General features: G+C 34.5%; 1 protein-coding gene across 1 annotated transcript; it reads right to left on the bottom strand.

Annotated features, from left to right (window-relative positions):
* Positions 1-5575: 5575 nt before the first annotated feature.
* On the bottom strand, positions 5576-6245 carry LOC136252855 (angiopoietin-related protein 2-like). Its single transcript, XM_066045430.1, has 2 exons — positions 6062-6245; positions 5576-6015 (listed from the first exon to the last, which is right to left on the bottom strand). The coding sequence occupies exons 1-2, from the start codon at positions 6243-6245 to the stop codon at positions 5576-5578; spliced, it is 624 nt and encodes a 207-aa protein (XP_065901502.1).
* Positions 6246-20640: the final 14395 nt, after the last annotated feature.

Raw genomic sequence — 20640 nt, 5'->3', positions numbered from 1 at the left:
ACATATATATGTGATCATACAAATTGTTATGGAAGGAAGTCAAGAGCTTATTTGGGTGAGGGAACTCCATCAGAAGGTACTGTAAAATATCAGAAAAATAGGCAGTTATCAGTGTTGGGAGTAACGCGTTACTTATGTAATGCGTTATGTAATATTATTACTTTTGTGGTAATTAAGTAATATAATGAAATTCACTATAAAAACAGGTAATATAACTCAAGTTACTTTGCTTACAAATGTAACAGGTTACCTACAGTAAGTTATATAGTTACTGTAACGAATCTAATATTACGTTATATTATTACTACAACTACAAGTAACACAGTTACTAATCTCGTTAATAATCCAATGAGTAACGCTTAACCACAATGAAGTAATGAAGCCCACTGAATGAAGCTTATTCACCAGCCTCTTACTTATAACCAAGATTTGCACATTGTCCAACAATGCAATCATGTCACGTGATAAGGTACGTGACAGCTTAAGGCTGTGGACACAAAGTAATATAATATGTAATATTATTATAGTTACTTTATTTTATGGGTAATATGTAACTGTAACTAAATAGTTCAGTTGCGATAAGGCAATATGTCACCTCTTTTATCATTATTACTGGGGTTACAGGTAAGAAGGCAAAAGTGCCCTGTAAAAACTGAGGGTAACAACCTGCAAAAATCACTCTACAAATATCATTTATTAGTATCAAAAATACTCTTATGTGTTAGTCCAGCAGACAGTAGGGTGAAGTTTTCAAAATGGTCTATAGTTTATTTTAATGCACTTTTGGATTGTACATGTCCTGTACACCTAAAACAATATTCCACCTGCTGGACAGGTGTCAGCCTTGGTCATTTTGCCATAGCAATGAAAGTTTTATTAACTGCATAGCAACCATACAAATTTTACAAAATAGCTTCTATGGGTTTCAGTTTTACCCAAAATTGTTTGATAACCTGACTATTTAACAAATCTGAGGTATTACAGTTAATGTCAGAAAACAACTGAATAATTAAATAGTCCCATAAACCCCTGAAGGCATCATTATCCATACCATAGTTACGTACGTCTCAATAACCATCATAGGGCCTGCAGGCACAAACTATACCCTGTCACACTACAGAATGTATCTTGGAACTGGAGTAAAGTATTTGCATTCTGTTACTTTCTGTTACTCGTATTACAAAGCCAATCAATTGCTTACTACCAGCGTTGGGAGTAACGTGTTACTTATGTAACATGTTATGTAATATTATTACTTTTGTGGTAACAAAATAATATAACGAAATATGCTATAGAAACAGGTAACATAACTCAAGTTGCTTTACTTACAAATGTAATGCGTTACCTAAGTAATGTAGTTACTGTAACGAGTCTAATAGTAAGTAATATTATTACTACAACTAAAAAAGTTACTAATCTCGTTAGTTATCCTCTGAGTAACGGCTAGCCACAACGAAGTAACGAGGCCTATTGAATGAAGCTTATTCACCAGCTTCTTCCTTATAACCAAGATTTGCACATTCAAGTTGTCCAACAATGCAATCATGTCACATTATAGGTGGTAGTTTCACACGTGATAGCTTAAAGCTGTGGACACAAAGTAACATAATATGTAATATTATTACAGTTACTTTATTTTATGGGTAATATGTAACTGTAACTAAATAGTTCAGTTGCAAGTAATATGTAATATGTAACTAGTTACTTTTACAAAGTAATTTGCCCAACATTGCTTACTACTTGCTTAAATTTACAAAGCCATAGCACATTGGTACATAAAATTATTAGCAGTTAAAGTTCAAAAGTAGGCAAATTTTATGTGCCCACATGCCCTATATTCACAGGCTTGGTCACATTTGCTCTCTTGACTTTCTTTAATTTGGTTATTTAAATAAAATGTTTAAGCCATACTATAATGGTTACCATTGCTTTTAGGTTTGAGAGAATACACACAGTTTTCTGGTAGGAAATTTAATTCCAGCCTTTTCCTTTGAATGGTTCTAAATCATTATGATAGTATCTGGTAATAATGGTTTGCCTCTTTTTGGCATTGCTGGTGTGGCAAAGCTCAGTTAATACACCCTTTCTCCAGCTAAAGTCCATGAAGTGCAAACAGTTTATCAGGTGCAGTATTACAATATGTTCAAAATCTAACCATAACATTGGTGTTAAAAATAGAACTTGAGTTAAAGTTGACGTACATGTATGTAGATCATCAAATGTAAGCTCAAAACTAGTACTTGCTATATAGTTGCCACAAATAGGAGTATGTCACAAAGTACTCACTATACAGCAAATAGCATATGTGTGTTCTTCATCTACGCTTATTAAATGCCTTCTTCACACCCCTTCCACTATCATCTAATTTAGCAAGAAATAATGAAAGTTATGCCTTATTTGGGGTATCATACATATGTGGTATCCATGCAATAATACAATACAACACAGGGGCGGATCCAGAGTTTCGAAAGAGGGGGGGCACCTTTCTGAAAAACAGTTGAAGACCAAAAAAAACTTGCTGAAAACCAGTTGAAGACCAAAAAAAAAAAAAAAAAAAAAGGTCACAACAATAATAGCTAGTTATCCTTACCAACTATATCACGTCTGTTATGTAAAATAAAATCCTATTTGTAGCTTCATAGGTAAGCTACACTGCCTCATGAACATTGTGACTGCTTTATTAGAGTAATTGACTGCTCTATTAGAGTATCTCGATCTTGTATGCAATTTCTTGAAGGGAGGGGGGGGGGCATTTGCCCCAAATGCCCCATCCTGGATCCGCCACTGCAACAGTAGCTTCCTTTTGTACTCCCCTATGCAAGTTAAACCATCCTAAAATGTGGACACCATGATATCAGAATATTTGTCTAAGGTCCCATTTGTATTGAATACACATACAATTAAGCCTCTGAGATCAGGACAACTTTCCAATAAGAACAGTATAGTGGAGTCTTAAGGTGTCCGAATAGTGTTGTGAGAGCCTCTAGCTATGTTTTATATACGATACACACACATATGTATGACTGTGTGCTACCTCTTCATCAATATTTTTTATGTAAATCATGACATGCCCTTTGTACTGAAGTTACAGTGTTATGTCTGTTCTCAATCACTTCTGCTGAATCACTTCTGTCTATACCTTTTTTTTAGGATAACCATGTGCAAATCAACTTCTTTAAAGTGCAGGGGTGTATGTTATTCTCTTACACTTGCATGCTGCTCCTCTTGCATGAGAATTTTGGTAACCTTACAATTAATTCTAGCACGCAAGAGAGAACTTTAAGTGCTACGTATCAGTTTTGTTGTGACCAAATTTGCAAGAAAGATCATCCACGCACCAAATTTTACCACTTTAATGATTCATAACTTAATTTAGATTTGAAATAAGTTATTGATTGAAAGTTTGTCAGCTGTGAGCCGTAACATAGAACATTGGATGAAGAAATTTCATATTTGTTTGAAACAAAATTATTCATGTGGAAGATGCAAATCCAGCCTTTAACAGCATCCATTGCATTATATTGCATAAACAAAATTAGACTTAAAAATCTTTCCTGCTGCCACCTATTTGTTCCACAAATGTTTTCCTCAGTTGGCATTTATCAACAGCATATATTGTGGTCAGCAATAGCATGCCATATGAATATGTGTGGCACACAGTGTGTTGGGTGCAAATTTGGTTCTACAAATAATTCATAGTAGTGCATGCTAAATGTACTGTTTGTACAGTATTTGTACATGTATATTGCATGCGTATACGTATACAGCCGGTGTTCTATGAAATGCAGTGGTAGATAGGGACAGTGTTCAGTTACAACAAATCCATGACAGTCAAGCTGTGAAAAGGGTGCATGTAGTGGCACTACAACTGTATCATTCAGAGTTAGCTGTAAACTAAAAGTAAAGATTGGTCTAGCTGAAATTTAATCATTGGAGCAATTCTTGGTTGCTGATTTTGATTTACTTCATAGTTGGCTATTCCGTCTGCAGTTTGGCTATTTTGGCATGGATACCATCATTAACTACTTTACATGTGCTCTATTCAAAGCAGAAAGTCAAGCTAATGTTCAAAACACAACTTATACAATTACTTATATCTAAAACCATTTAGTTGATGAGATTACATTAGTTTAACTTCCATAAATTTACTTAATTGCTCAGCATAAAAATAATAGTCAACTTGTCCATTCCGGTCACCTGTCTTACTAAGGAGATGGCTGCATTAAACATGTTAATGCCACTGTGTACACAAATGACACAACTAGGAGACTTACAATGGTCAGTTAAATCAGATGACCTTTATACAGTGATTTAGACAGGTTTTACTGTATAGTTCAATATTAGAAGTATTGCACAATCACAAATACAGTAAAACACATACAGTAAAGTAGACAGGCGTAACATGGATGTGATCAAAGGAATCTAATGAAACTTGGTGCTCATGATGCACTGTCTTTGTGCCTATTTTGGAGAAATTTGAAAAAAGTGGGTTAACATTTGAATTTCTCTGATACTTTAGCATGGAATGACCAAAATACTAGAGTTTCCTGAGGTAATATCCCAATTTGCCCAATGCTGATGGAGGTCCAGCAGGTGATTTTGAGTAGTCCATAATATGGAGAAATATTTTGTGGCATAAAATAAACTATAGACCATATTGCAAGGTTCAGCCAAAAAAGCCCCTTCTTCTGCTGGACTACTGTATATTATCTAATTGTTGAGTGAAACTAATCCCATAGTTTCCCACAATGCAGTGTTACAATTGTGAATCAGGTTTTAAATACATTTTGGGAACACTCTTACTAAATTGAAATAATTATTTTTGTGGACTGTAGCAACATTACTGCAACAATCATATCAATTGTATAGTTTATTACACTATTGAGATTTCTAGCTACTAGCTAAGAGTGCTGTACTAATTTCTAACATCAGGCTGTTTAATCTAGGAAGTTGTAGTCTTAGAGTAGCTAACATAAATGCTTGCTGTACAGTCTAATTTTAAGACTTGCTTCTGATTTTTTTGTAAATTCGAGATGTTACTGCTTATAGTCAATACAGTGATCATTCTTACCCCAGTGAACCTCAATATAAAAAAGACGCTTAAAACCAGATAACCTTTGTACCATTTGCTTCAGCCACAAGTCTCTTCATACTGTTGTTGGAATCATTTTGTAGAGATTTTTTTAAACAAATTAATGTCCAGTGGTATTTCTCCTATGGCAATCTGCTCAGATGTTGTGTTCTCAAGCTGGGTTTCCAAATTATACAAGATACATATCATTCCATAGTCCTCGTAAAGTGTTGGTTACCATGCAATACCTAGCTAATAAGTATTTCAAACTGCATGTAAATTAGCTAAGAACAAAAATTCACCACACATACAATATTATATAGCTATGTATACAGTATGTAGGATCAAAATTTGTTGCAGCTACTGTCAAGAACAGCTATCACAGTGTATAAAATAATGTGTCAATCAGCAAAGCAGTTTGTGTCATTGACTATACATTACTACACCATAATACAGTCTTTAGGACGTATTTTTACTTCAATGTATAGCGCAATATTAGGATAGTTAATAATGAGGTGGCTGAATATTTGGGTTGATATCAAAACAGCTGTAGAACCACCATCCACTCTTCCAGCTAACTGCACAGTTACCACTGTATACATCATTGTCATTGTCTAGAGTTGTAAGCATCCTGCCATTAGCTGGTTCGTCTCCTGTAGTAAAATAATCACCATCTCCTCCAGTGTACCCTCCAACTGTTAGCTTGTATTCTTCACTGGCACTTCCCACTTTGAACTGGTTGTAGTGGATGTAAGACAAGGAGCCATCTTCTTTTGTAAAGTCTACTCTCATTTCCCATTGGCCACTTCTTGTTAAGGCATAAATTGATCCAAGACCATACCAAAAATCTGTGCTAAGATCTCCAAATCCATTTTCATATTCTCTCCAGTTCCTTACAAAGCTAACAGGACTATCTTTTCTATTTCTTTGTATCACAGTCCATCCTCCATCAGCAGTGCAAGGTCACGTCACAATAGACATTAGCAGTACCAAATGTTCCCATACTCATCTTGTACACTCCAGATGGTACTCTAGCAGGTGGGTAGATCCTGAGGTCACAGCAGCTCTTGATTGTTACAATGGATGGATTAGTAGTGTATAGGTTAGGTAGTGTATCCTGACAATGTACCAGTAGCAGTGGCAACATCAGCATAACAAGTTGAATAAACCCCATGACCAGATTACTTCTTAGAGCTTGTCACATACTGATTGCACATTCACATGTGTTCTTATTTATACAGGGTAGGTGAGCAGGTACCTACCCTATCATGAGGTCAGTACTATAGCCCACAGGTCAACAGTTTAATGTGCTACCAACATGAAAATAATTATACCTGTCAAAACTGCATTACAACTACAGTATGAATACTGCTACAGTTTTGAAGGTTATACTATGACCCCTAATGAAAATTTCCTAGCATAAAATAATTTTTCTGCTGTGGGAAGCCACAGATGTGTTGACTTGTTTTATTTGTTACTGTACATGTGTTCCCAGAGTATCCCTATAACTTTATGTAAAATGTACTATGTACTCAGACCATTGAGACCAATAAATACTGTTACACTCTATACTATACCTGATCTACAACAATTTTGATCAGTGGAATCACTGGCATCTCTCCTTCTTGGAGGGAACAGCATTGACCAGTTACCAGGTGGGTTCTATAGCATTATTTTGTTTTCCATGAAGAGACAGCTGCTGCTCCCTTCCTATCAACTTCTCAACATGTGTTCATCGGACCAGAGCATACTCCTATTCCAAAGAAAAGATGGAAATGAATTCTCCCTCTTCTCAGTAAGTACTGTATAAGGAGATCATTGCAGACCAGGAACATCATGGCTTCATTAAGAAATAGGTTCTACAACAGACTCTAAACAATGCCGCTACCAGTATACATTGCACGTCATGAAGTCCTGAAACACTCACCAACCACTCCACTTTGCATAGTGTGCAACTGCAGCCACCAACAATCCAAGGAACATCCCAGCTTGGTTCAGTGTCTTCACAAAATGTGAACCTTAGTTGAAGGACCTTACCTCCACCCAGCTCCATCACTTCACACTACTGTCTACATCCTATTGGATTCTGTGAAGACATTGAGAAAGTGTTTTTACATATCTGGCTCCAGGACGTAATAAAATTGTGTTGTTTGGTCTGTTTGCTCACTGTTCATGTTGAATGTCACCTTTCATTACCATTTATCCAAGTACAGGCATACTGTAGCACATGATTTGCTAACAAATGTATGTATCTAGGTGGACTGTGTAGCCATGTGAAAAACAGTAGAAGTACTATGTGGGATAGCTGTCCTCAATGATCCTTCTACATCCTAATAATGATCTGCTCCAATAAGTAATAGCAAGAGTCCATAATGGACTCTTGGTAATAGAGAACACCATGCAGTATAATAATTAATTGAACAAAGCATTTCATCAGAGTATTATGTACAAAGTTTAAGATGTCAACAATTTTATATGTATACACTGCAGAACATCACAAACACTGTAGGTCCAGTGGTATTACACATATAGCTAATACCCTATCATTGTAATCCACAGGTCAGTACTTTAAATGCAAAAGCAATTGTACAGTTTCTGCTATCATTGTTATCATGCACATGTGTACATGACTGTGAATGAATTATGGTAGTTACCACACTAATGTACTATGATTTAATGTTTACATTAGTCCACTCAGGACAGTTGTACATGTAAAGATCAGAGATTATGCTATCACAAACTGTTATTAGAAAGGAATGGTGCTGTATTAGTTCTAGCATATTGCTATAACTTTAATTTCAATTTGTGGTTCATATGAATGTGTATGCAACTATAATCATAATTGAAGTTGTGACAGGTTAGAATAAGCTCTGAAAGCATGCTTCAAGGAAAATTAATTGTATAGCAGGCACATGCAGTATAATAGGATTTCACAAAGGGGGTAAGGGTGGAGCCCACTGTAGCGTCATGGAATATATAGTTAACAGTCTTTATTAGCAATATAACAATGGCAATGAATACAGGTACAATACAACTCTATTTATACTACAACTTAAACACATGTTTACAAAAGTGTAAGTAAGTAGGTAGGTATATTTCAAAAACAATTGTGTTTACCTATTACAAAACAATTGTGTTTACCTATTACAAGATTACCATAATATAATGTGTTAATGCATGTGTAAATTACAACCAATGACAGTGTACATGTGTGTTGCAGGCTACTATCTAATTAGTGTGTGTATTATGTCACATCCACCACAAGTTACTGTGCGGTAAATGTTAGTGAAAATTAGCTTCCTCAGATTAAATTTATCTGGTTCCAATTTTGATGACAGAATAAGCATATGCATTGTGAGTTACTTCATGCTTATCATTAACAGTCTTCAGGGGTGGATCTAGGGGGTATAGGCTTTGGGGGCTGAAGCCCCCCCCTTCACTTTTAGGCTTTGCTTGATCAATATGCTGATGATTATAATGAAAGTTTGTCTTAGCATAATTATATGATCGCTAATAATACAAATATTCATAAACCCACCTTATAAACATCTTTCCAAGACATTATCAGTGGATTTATGCTAAAGGTTATGCAACAAGGACCCGGATCAGCATTGGAGGTGTACAAGATTGAGATACTCTAATAGAGCAGTCACCTAACTACTCTAATAGAACATTCAATGTACAGTAAGCATAAACATTGATTCTGTTATGCAATTTTTCCAAATCTGCCTGCACCTATACATACAATGAAGTGCATTAGTCTGTTTAAAAGGCTTGTTCATTTACTTGTGTAGTATTACCAGTACTGATATACTTCAGGTACACAATTCCATTGAAAATGCACTCAGATTCTATCTCGTATTATTCAAATTTCAAATTTTTCCAGTTTCAATACTATTATTCTATCATGCACACAATTGTGAGAGGGTGCATCATGTGCTTGGTTGTCTGAACCTACCCAAACCTTTCCATTAGCAAATGCTTCAGAGAGCCATATATATCTAAAGGCAGTATATAAAATATATACAGGCAGAAATATGTATTTTTTAATGTGGAAATGTCTCCAAATTGCAATATTTAGCATCTATTTTTCAAACTTTCCTGGGGGGGGCATGCCCCCAGACCCCTAGCTCCAGCATGCTTCGCATGCTGGGAGGTGAACTTACAAAACCTCCACCCAAGAAACTGTAATACTTTAAGTATACACTGAAAATGCTACTGAAAGATAACAATGACAATCCATATTACAACTGTACTTTCATGTTACTCATAGATTTTTGTCTGGCTTCATACTATAACAGGTTTAAGGCTCTCCTACAGCTATCAGTAGTTTTAGCTATTTTCTCTCAAAACTACTGCAATCAAAGCTCAAATTGAAGGTATACGGGAGTGTACGAAGTATACTAGGCCTGAGCCTAATATGCTCAAAATTTTACTTATTATTCTTTCCAGAATTTCCCAAAATTTTCACCTATTATTCTTTGTTTATTCTTTTATCTAGCCTATTATTCCATAATAATGCTCACTTAGTTTCTGTAGCTATAGTCACTTAATTCTCAAAATGCTGATATAAGTAGTTTTGTCAGAATTAATGAAACATTCCACCTTACATACAATGGTTATAGCCATTACAGTAGCCGTAAAATAGCTACCGGGAGTATAGCAAAAGAGTTTTCAATTATCAGTGTATTACGCTGTAGCTAAAATTACATGTTTAGTGGACAATGATATCAATATGTTTGTTGAAAGACTTAAAGAAGATGCACTAGTATAAGATGTACAAGGTTCAGAATTGCAGATAATCATGCACTTAAATCCCTGATTCTGTCTGCAGATTGTTAACATGAAACGATCTGACTGCTCTATTAGAGTATTTGAGCGTTCTATTAGAGTATATCGATCTTTTTAGAGGTTTTTCAGCTCTTTCCAGCCAGCACTCATATAATAATGCCAGCTATCTATCATTCTTAGTAGTTTAGTACTTTCTTCTAGCTAATCAAGAATGGGCACACCCTTTACTTCCACTGATTAGGGACCCGCCGATTATGCTGGCATAATTTTGAGCATAATAGGTAAAAGCATTGAGTATAATGCCAGCATAATAGGTTAAATATTTGTACTATAGTATAAATTCTTGTTGGAAAAATGACAATTGCAAAATAAGATCGATATACTCTAATAGAACAGTCAGTAACTCTAATAGAACAATCATCAAACTGACTGTTCTATTAGAGTATATCGATCTTTTCTCTTACATGCAGCAAGAATTTATTATTTGTGTTCCAGCCACTCATTTTTTTCTTTCTATACAGTGTTAAACTAATAGCAAAGCATATGAACTAAGGCATGAACATTGACTTGATTGAGCATAATCGAGCATAATAGGTAAATATTGAGCATTAATTTAAGCATAATAGGTGAATTTTTGAGCAGTGCAGCATAGCATAATAGGTAAAATTATGAGCATAATCGGCGGGTCCCTACCACTGATTATTCCCGTGGACGTCCGATAATACTAAAATTATGCCTATAACCATCCTATTATTCCGGAATTATTCTCACAAAATTGGTGACCTATTATTCTCAAAATTATGTCGGTATATTAGGCGCATGCCTAACGTATACCATAAGCTTGTACAATTGGTGATAAATAGTATACAGGGACAGATCCAGATGGTTTAGGAAACTAGTACATTCAGGCAAAGATTTTGCAACGATTTACAAAGGTATCAAAGGTTCAAGTTGAAACACTCTAATAGAGCAGTCAACTACTTTAATAGGACAGTCAAATGTTAAAAGTTACTTAGATTACATGTACCAGCATGTTTAAAAATAGTCTAAAAGGGTATTTAAGAGATGATTTTTTTTCCTGGGGCATGTCCCCAACCCTTATGCTTTACACATTACGTAGCTTCACCTCTTAATTTACTCTTTAGATACTATGCCAGCAGAAGGAATTCAAGGAAACACAAGCAACCAGTATCATTCCTAAGATATGTTTAAAATGTCAGCTTTAAAGATTTGTTTTTGGTATAAATTGTTATTAGAGCACATCGATGTGGTGAAGGTCCTGCACTCCTACATACACTGGTGAGAGAGTTTGAAATGGTTCACTTTTCATATTCATTGCAAGGGCGGCTCCAGGAATTTTAGTGACAGGTTTCAAATTTTCTATTGCATGCACACTTTAATCTATTATTACATCATTCTTATAGCTTGTGAATATTCTATAAGAGTGGTTGATTGTTCTATTACAGTGTAATTATATCTGCTTATTTTTGTTAATAAATTAATTATTTCTCAAGTTCCATTGGTTTTTCTTTGTCTATGCTTAGCATGTAATTACACCCATAGCTTCTACAAATAAATTTAGCATCCCAAGCGCCCCCTGCCACCAAATCTTTCCTTGATATGTATCACACACAGTAGGTGAGATAGCAAAACAGTATTGCCCAAAGTAATAGCAATCCTGTTTATCAGATTGTCTAAGGCTTTGGTATCGTGCATGTAGAACACTGTAAATGGAACAGTTTCAGTAGATTTATTTTCATCTGGTATGCTTATGACAACAATTAAAAGAATTACAGTTTGTCCATGCAAGACTATGGTATCGTGAGCATGCATTCATCATGTACTTTAAGTATAGAACACTGTAAACAGAGTAGTTTCAGTAGACTTAATGTCACCTGGTTACTCCTGGTGTGCTTATGATAGTAAGAATTACAGGCTCTGTTCATCAGTAAGATATGTACATCTTTTATTCCAAATAATGGCTTGTTGTCAATAGATGCATCACACTGAGGATGTAAGCAACATAGCTTCTGCATAGATTTTATTTTTTTCAAAAAAATTTTGCCGCTTTTTGCTGTGATACAAGGTGTAGCTACTTGCAAAAAAAAACACAACAGAAAAAAGACGTGAAATATGCATTTAACAGCTGTTTCATAACCAGTGGCAAATAATATTAGAGATTGCAAAGATGTGGCAAGCTTTTAATTGTTTTGGTCTCTGAACGTTCTATTCATGAAGTCACTGATACGTATATTAACATTACAATTCCAAGTAATCTTATAATGTATATGGCCATGTATGCTTCATTTACACTAAACGTTGGTACCTATTAAGAAGTTATATTGGCAAGTTGGTGCTGATCTGTACACTTGGCAAAAGGACTATTATTTCAGCGATCAGTCGGATTCAGTCCTACTGGAAAGTGTCCTACTGACAATAATGTGTACTAACACAGTGGCTCTGTAGTCACATGATATTACCTCAGCTTACTACTAATAGAAGAAGTTTAGACAAGGCTTTATTCTGAGAATGTGCTCACTCAAAGGTGCAAAAATTTCTCTGCTTGACATGCTCCCAGACCAAGGTGATTGCATGCTAGTGTCATTTCTTCATAATTTTAGTATTAACTGATGTGAAAAGTATTAGGTACTGGCGTCACTAAAAAATCAGGAGTGGAAACCTGTCAACTACCCATCATATTGAGCTTATATTAGTAGCTAAACTTACAGTACCTTTGAAACATTTTTGTACAAGACCTTGTCTACCTTAAGGTGACTAACACACTAAATCTAGTGATTTTGTATATTGGAAAAATTAGTGCATACAAAATTTAGCGATTTCATGAATTTGTGAATTCATGTAATTAATTGACAAACATTTTGCAGGTTTAGCGTGTACTAAATTTAGCAAAACAAAACCAAAATCGCTAAATTTAGTATGTTGCTATATTTAGTCACTTTAAGGTACATTACGAATATCATTAAATGCCTGTTTTTGCTTTTTTGCTTTCAATAATAACAATGTCGTATAATATAACAAAATCTGTAGGTATAATTGACCTCTATTTACTATTGAACATATTATTATATTATTTGAAACTGAAACCATGTTATAGTAGCTAACACTATGTTGCTTATATACACATAGCTAGCTACAGAAACTTGTTCATGTTTATTAGTACACAGCTGCTGTTGTTGTTTTAGCTGATAATTATTTGCAATAACAGCATACATGTAAGTTACAATTATTAACCTGCCATAACTATACTAACTGGATCACATCAATTGTTTGTAGTTGATTAATACAGTATGTACTGTACTTTGTGTGTTTTGTATAACTATTTAGTATACATTAGACTTTTTACCACACAATGACATATATATTTATAACAGTGTATTAATAAATAAATACTTTCTGGACTGAGGAGAATATTTGATTCAAAAGAAAGTTGCAACATGAATAATAGCTTAAATTCTCTATTTTGTACATACTTTGCAGTATCATCACATGACATATGATGTGTGCTAGGACCCCCAATGTTGTCGTTTTGGCATGTAAAAAGTAGATACTATTATAATGATGTATTATTATTTTGTTACAGCCAATTACATTTGGCAACAATGTTATTGCTTCTACTGTTGATAAAGCTGAACACTACAACTGGTAGTGCCTACAATGTGACACCAGATGATCACTACTCTCCTAACACTACATTTCATCATTGTCATAACCTACAACACTACCTGCTCGATACCACCAAATACTTCATCTCTAGCACTCAACTACTCTTCCTACCAGGACTACATCACCTTCACACTGATCTCATCATACAAAATGTTCACAACATTTCACTCATTGGTAGTACAACTAATGGTACAACACCAGACACAGCCATCCAGTGTAACTCATCAGTTGGTATTGTAATGACTAATATTACTAACTTGATAGTAACTAATATAACAGTTAGGAGCTGCTTGGGTAATGAATATAACAATGTTACAGTCTTGATCAAGCAATGTACAAATGTTCAACTGAGACATGTAGTGATAGAGAAGAGTCATAACTCATATGGTTTAGTTGGTATCAACATTTTGGGTGACTCACACTTCTCCTATGTTACAAACAATGTCTTAAGTATTATTTACAATGACGCTATAGTGGATATGGAGAATCACAGTCACTATAGCTCATTTATATTATAGACCACTATCATATAAATGATGTTGATAGATGCTTTGAACAAAAAGTGAAATTTGAACTCAAACAGCATACCTACAGAGTAAAGATACAAAATATTCTATTCATCTTTTCAACGGCTCAAAAATAGCATTGCAATTTCCAACAATTTTAGTAGTAAGAGCATAGGGCAAAACATTCTGTTGGTGAAACATTGTCAGTTTTCCAACAGTAACATGCCTTTTATTAATAGCACACTTATAAATATGTGAGTCTACAAAGGACAGCAAGATGACAGTGTATGGCTTCAGAATTGTGAGTTTTTTAATAATCAAATACCAGAAGGAATTGTTCATGTAATAGCAGGCCCAGCTCTACATGTAAGTCATTGTAGATTTCATCACAATGACTATTCTCAAGTTCGGAGGAGAAGAAGATACGATTGTAATTTAATAATAAAAATTATCATTAGCAATACAACATTTTCATCTTCTACACATCGTATTGATCATGACTTTGTAATGTAATACTCAGTGAATTTGTACTTGCAAGGTCCAGTAATATTTTATAACATTAGCAATGTTGAAAACATTATTAGATTACACAATGGTACTATAACACTCTCAAACCACATTGAATTTGTGAACATCACAGCAGGAAGAGCTATCCTTCACAACGCGTTCTTTTTAAGTGGCTATGAAACTATTCATGTATTTGTAATGGAAGGTACTATTATCAATATTACTCATTGTAAGTTTCAAACTTTTGCGCACAGCGAAGAAAGTGCAATGTCATATGGGACACGTGATTACCCATATTGTTATTTTCAATATTTGAGTGATACAAAATCCAGTTCTAAAGGGAAATATGGCAACTACTCCATAAGATTTGATAACAATTCTGAATGTTTAACACCGAAATTTGCATACAAAAATCTTCCTCTTATTCACTGCAGATGGTTACCACAGTCAGTATTCAATACTACAATGCCACTGGAGGTAAACAAGAAATACATTAAATATATAAACAAATCAGGTACATTTGATATGTTACCAAAACACATTCGACCAAAGACCTTGTGCTATTGTGATACAAACAATCATTATGATTGTAATAAGGAGCTACTTGATCCTATATATCCTGGACAAACAATGATACTCAATATTTACACAAATGTGATAGACTTCAAGTCATTTGGTACAATAATCACAGTTATAAATGATATTACTTGGTTACCACCTACTGCTTGTGTTATCACTAATTTTTCTGAAATGGTACAGATTGTCAAAACCAAAAATTGCAGCGCAACTGTAAATTACACTATTGCATTTCCTGCAGAAAAGTGGTGTGAACTGTTTTCTCGTGATGGTATTGAAAAAATAGACATTTATTACATCAAAGAAAGGCCTTGTCCATCTGGTTTCACTAAGATTAATGGAATATGTCAATGTTACCAGTTTCTCAGACAGTTTGGTATTAACTGTAATATTAATGGTCAAATTATACTACGTCCTGCTAATTATTGGATTTCTCCATTACTTCAGAACAAATCGTATGCCTACAGTATTTCACTACATTGTCCATTCCACTACTGTCTACCTGACTCATCACATCTTAACTTCTCCACTCCTAATTCTCAATGTGATCTTAACAGATCTGGTATATTGTGTGGACATTGTCAACAAGGTCTCAGTACTGTATTTGGTTCCTCTCAATGTCAAATATGTTCAAATATCTATCTGTTTCTAATTGTACCCATTGCAATAGCAGGTCTTGTGTTGGTCTTATTACTCTTTATTCTCAACCTCACAGTAACTGATGGAACTGTCAATGCATTTATACTATATGTTAACATAGTTAGTATTAACACTCCAGTGTTCTTTCCTAAACTTACACCAACTTACACTTTCATTTCACTAGCTAATCTTGATTTGGGTATTCCAACATGTTTCTACAATGGTATGGATGACTATGCTAAGATGTGGTTACAATTAGCATTTCCCTTCTACCTCATCTTCATTGCTACATCACTCATCATAACAAGTCGTTACTCCACTACAATTCAGAGGCTCACTGCACGTAGAGCACTACCAGTACTTGCTACACTCTTCCTATTGTCCTATACTAAAATACTTCTAATAGTATCCAGTGTCTTGTTCTCTTACTCTGTCATTGTTCATCTACCAAGTAGGGATACTACAATTGTGTGGTCCATTGATGCTAATGTCTCTTTACTTGGGGTAAGATTTATCACTTTGTTCATAGTGTGTTTCATCCTATTTCTTGTACTAGTCCCATTTAATTTCATCCTTTTGTTTACACGATCATTATTAAGATTTAATATAATTACAAAATTTAAGCCACTACTAGATGCTTATCAAGGACCCTACAAGGACAAAATGTATTACTGGGTTGGATTACAACTTGTGTTAAGGGTTGTACTGTTTGCGGTGTCATCATTGGATAGGAACATCAACCTTCTTATTGGTATTGTACTGTTTAGTTTAATGGAAGGAATTCATGGAGCTGTCAGACCTTTCAAGGAAAAGCTCAAGAACTACCATGAACAAATACTTATCAAAAACATCCTGATTTTGTTTGTAATAGCTCTGTACAGTCAAGATGCTCCTAACATGATTGCTGTCAATGTAATGATTGGATTGGCTATGGTTCACTACAGTGTAATCATTTTTTATCACATAATTAAATATGTGTTAAGTGGAGTGACTAGAAACACATTACAGCTACACATTATACATTCATTGGATGGATAACGAGAAGAAAACACAAAGTTATAGATCAGCAGATTGAGATGTAAAATTATTTAATACCAGAAGCCACTGAACATGATGGGTACCGAGAACCTTTAATATTCAGAGATTAAATCATTATTGTATAGTTTCACATACAAAGTAAAATTATACAGTAGATACACACACAATAACATACATACATAATAATGAACATGTAATACACACACGCACGCACGCACGCACGCACGCACGCACGCACGCACGCACGCACGCACGCACGCACACACACACACTGTTTAGTATGTATTATATTGAGTAGATTGTCATGTTATAAATGGATTACAAATTTGTCTAACTTCTGCACATAAAGTAATAAGCCTTGAAGAAGAGTATAAAGGTAACTACCATTTTGTTTCATATGGTCTTTAGTACATACAGGGCTGTTTGTACGTATGTGCAAAGCTTGCACACAGAGCAGAGTCTAGTATGTACATTCTTATTGCTATTCCATATGTATGCCTATATTAGTTAATATGACCACAGCTGCATGAGCATTATGTGACAAATAAACAATGCCATTTTAATCCAAATTTCAAGGGAAAATTTTCTCCTGAGAAAAACCCACCATACTGCATACACTTAGTGATGTAGACAAGCTAGTATAACAGTCAGTGGTATAATATGTAACTAACTTAAAAATTAGTTAGTGTTTGTGTGTGTGTGTGTGTGCGTGTGTGTGTGTGTGTGTGTGTGTGTGTGTGTGTGTGTGTGTGTGTGTGTGTGTGTCTACATTGTATTATTGTTCCAAATGAACTTCTGTGACATCCAGCAAGAGCACACACATTTTCAACACTATGCCATCATAGACTCTTGCCATCTCATAACGCAGTTCTTTGTTTGCTGTTTCTACACTTTCCCACAGTATACACAATGATAGCTCTTGTTCACATGTTCCATTATCCATTCATCTTTCCACTCACTTTTCATGATTTCGAAATGCTGTATAGATGGTCTTTTTTCAACTACTCTTCTCTCATATGACATAATGGTCTTACCATAAATTTCCAAAATCAAATCTCCATTTTTAAAATCCTACATCACTCTGATCGAAAGTGCTAGCTATTAGCATATAATTTTCAGGAAATATATCTAAATCAATTGATAAAATCACTTAACATGTGCACCAAATTGCAAGTGTTTTCAAACATTTAAGAGGTGGGGGACTGCTGTCTTATCACCTCAATAAACTCATTTTTACAAAAAAAATTGTCAAGTCAATAGCAGGATATCCTACACTATTATTAGTATGTTCACATGTGGTCAGGCTTGTTGTAATTGTAATCGTAATTGTAATTAATTACTAATCATTAACAATTTTCAAGTAATTGTAATTATAATTGTAATTGCTCACTGAGCATAAAAGTAATGGTAATTATAATTGTAATTGCTCACTGAGCATAAAAGTAATGGTTATTGTAATTAGCTGTTCAGTCAATAATCATTATGTAATTAAATTTAAGTAATCAAAGTTAATATGCTATATAAAAGTACTACTCCATAACTTGACTATACTATGTACACAATCCCATGTGTATATCATGTGGCCCATTTAGCTACAGTAAATTATTGAAATTATGTGTCATGTATTTGTTGACCATATAGTTAAACATTTTATGTACAGTATGGGATACCCATGGGGTACATAATGTTTAATAGTAGAGAAACATTTAAATGTATCTGGATGACACAGAGTTTACAAAGGATGAAAGCCCTTTAAAATTTTGGAAGATAAAAGCAAATAAATACCCCATTTTAAGTACAATAGCAAAGAATAGCAGCAACATTTGCACCATTTGAGTGCGTATTCAACCATAGTGGCAATGTTCTCAGACCAAAATATATGTAGACTATTACCAAAAAAAGTTTGAAGAGTTAATAGACGTACCTTAAGATTAATGCTGGAGAACTGTAAGTAAGTTATTGTTGTACCCCAATTAGTGCTGGGCGGTATTGAAAAATAGCAAACGGTATACCTTCCATAAAAAGTATCACAGTATTAATGTAAAAGCTATTGGTATTAAAGTAACTGCCATTTACCACAACAAAAGCACCAAATACCCATGGTGGTTCAGCAAGCCTCAGGTACAAACTATACCACTAACAAACTTGTTGACATATAGTTTGGTTAGCTGACTACATCAGCACCTGCCTACAAACATTAATTGTCACATGTCTGGTTACCTTCTAAATATGGGATGAAACAAGCCCACAGGGAGGCCATGGTGCCCAGATGGTATGGCGGTATTAAAAAAAGCAGGCAGTATTAAAACCAGTATGACTTAAATATCCCAGATTACTAACAATACCAGTATATCACCCAGCTCTAACCCCACACGTACAGTAGTAATTGAAAGGTAATTGTAATTATTAATCATACTGAAGTAATTGTAATTTTAATCATTAGATTGGCTTCAAAAAGTAATTGTAATTGTACTGATTACTTTCGGTGGGTAATTACAACAAGCCTGCATGTGGTAAAAGGGAAAAGTTACACAGGCAGTTTTTGATTGCTGCTTTAGTAACTATGAGTTATAAACCAGGCGATTTATGTAGAACCACTAAAAAAAGTGGAATCAATCGCCACACAAATGCATGGATCCATAATATTCTATATTATACAAAAAGTGTGTGGGTTTCTGAAAGACTGTTAACAAGTTTAAAATGTTCTTAAAGTTTTAATGTATAGTACAGTGTATATAAGAAAACCATGGCCAGCATCATGACTTTTTGTCACACGATAATGGTCCAGCCATGGATTTTTCTCTTTTCTACAACTTTTCAAGCTTACTCAATATATATTTATAACATCTTTAGCCAAGTTAGGTTGGACCAAGTGTCCTACAGACCTTCAGTATGCACTTCTGGTGTAAAGCCTTAATAAACAAAATTTAGTTAATGCTTTGCCACCACACATACCATTACTGTGTTTAATGAGTCTCAAATTATAAACACAAGATGGAATATTTATTATGCGCAGTGCAGTTCATCTACTGGATACAAATATTAAACTGTATATAACTACAATTACCTAATATGCTTACTGATACAAAAGCTGTGGTGTATTGTGCAAATTAAATATTCATAATGAGGTGGTTGAACATTTGGGTTGATTCCATAACAGCTGAAAACCATTTACATCTATAGATACTATATATAGACGCATAATTCTCACTCTATACATCATTGTAGAGCTGTGCAATACTATTGATACTACCCAGTATCGTGATACCAAGTGACAATATTCTACTCTAAGTTTTGATATAGTAGGTATCGATTTTGCAATATAACTAGATTGTTGATGATGTTGGGTCACATTTTCAATTGATTCAAGTTAAAGTTTTTTTATAAGATCCTATTAATTTGATACATGGTTTGCATCAAATTATGAAAAGGCCAAAGTTTATGTACACATGGTTATCTCATTTAAGTCACACACATCATGTATAATATTACTACCTAATGGTGATACCCCAAATATTGTATCATGAATTTCGTGATACATAAATCTAAGGTGTTATCCCACAGCTCTACATCATTGTAATTATCTATAAAGGTGAGCACAGTCTGATTCATTTCCTCAGGTAAATCTCCTCTTATCTGTATGCCCTGTAGCTATGATATAGTGACACTGTTGTTTATTATTTGTATCACAATCCACCCTCCATCAGCAGTGGTCATGTCACAGTAGACATTAGCAGTACCAAATGTTCCCATACTCTTCTTGTACACTCCAGATGGTACTCTAGCAGGTGGGTAGATCCTGAGGTCACAACAGCTTTAGATTGGTAC

Source organism: Dysidea avara, chromosome 4, assembly GCF_963678975.1.
Source record: "Dysidea avara chromosome 4, odDysAvar1.4, whole genome shotgun sequence".
Classification (NCBI taxonomy): Eukaryota; Metazoa; Porifera; class Demospongiae; order Dictyoceratida; family Dysideidae; genus Dysidea; species Dysidea avara.
Note: the sequence above shows the minus strand (reverse complement) of the source record. Positions and strands in the feature narration are given on the sequence as shown.

Coding starts and splice junctions, on each gene's coding strand:
- LOC136252855 (XM_066045430.1), bottom strand. CDS start 6,245: ATGGGGTTTATTCAACTTGTTATGCTGATGTTGCCACTGCTACTGGTA. Junction 6,016..6,061: donor GATGAGTATGGGAACATTTG/GTACTGCTAATG, acceptor CTGCTGATGGAG/GATGGACTGTGATACAAAGA.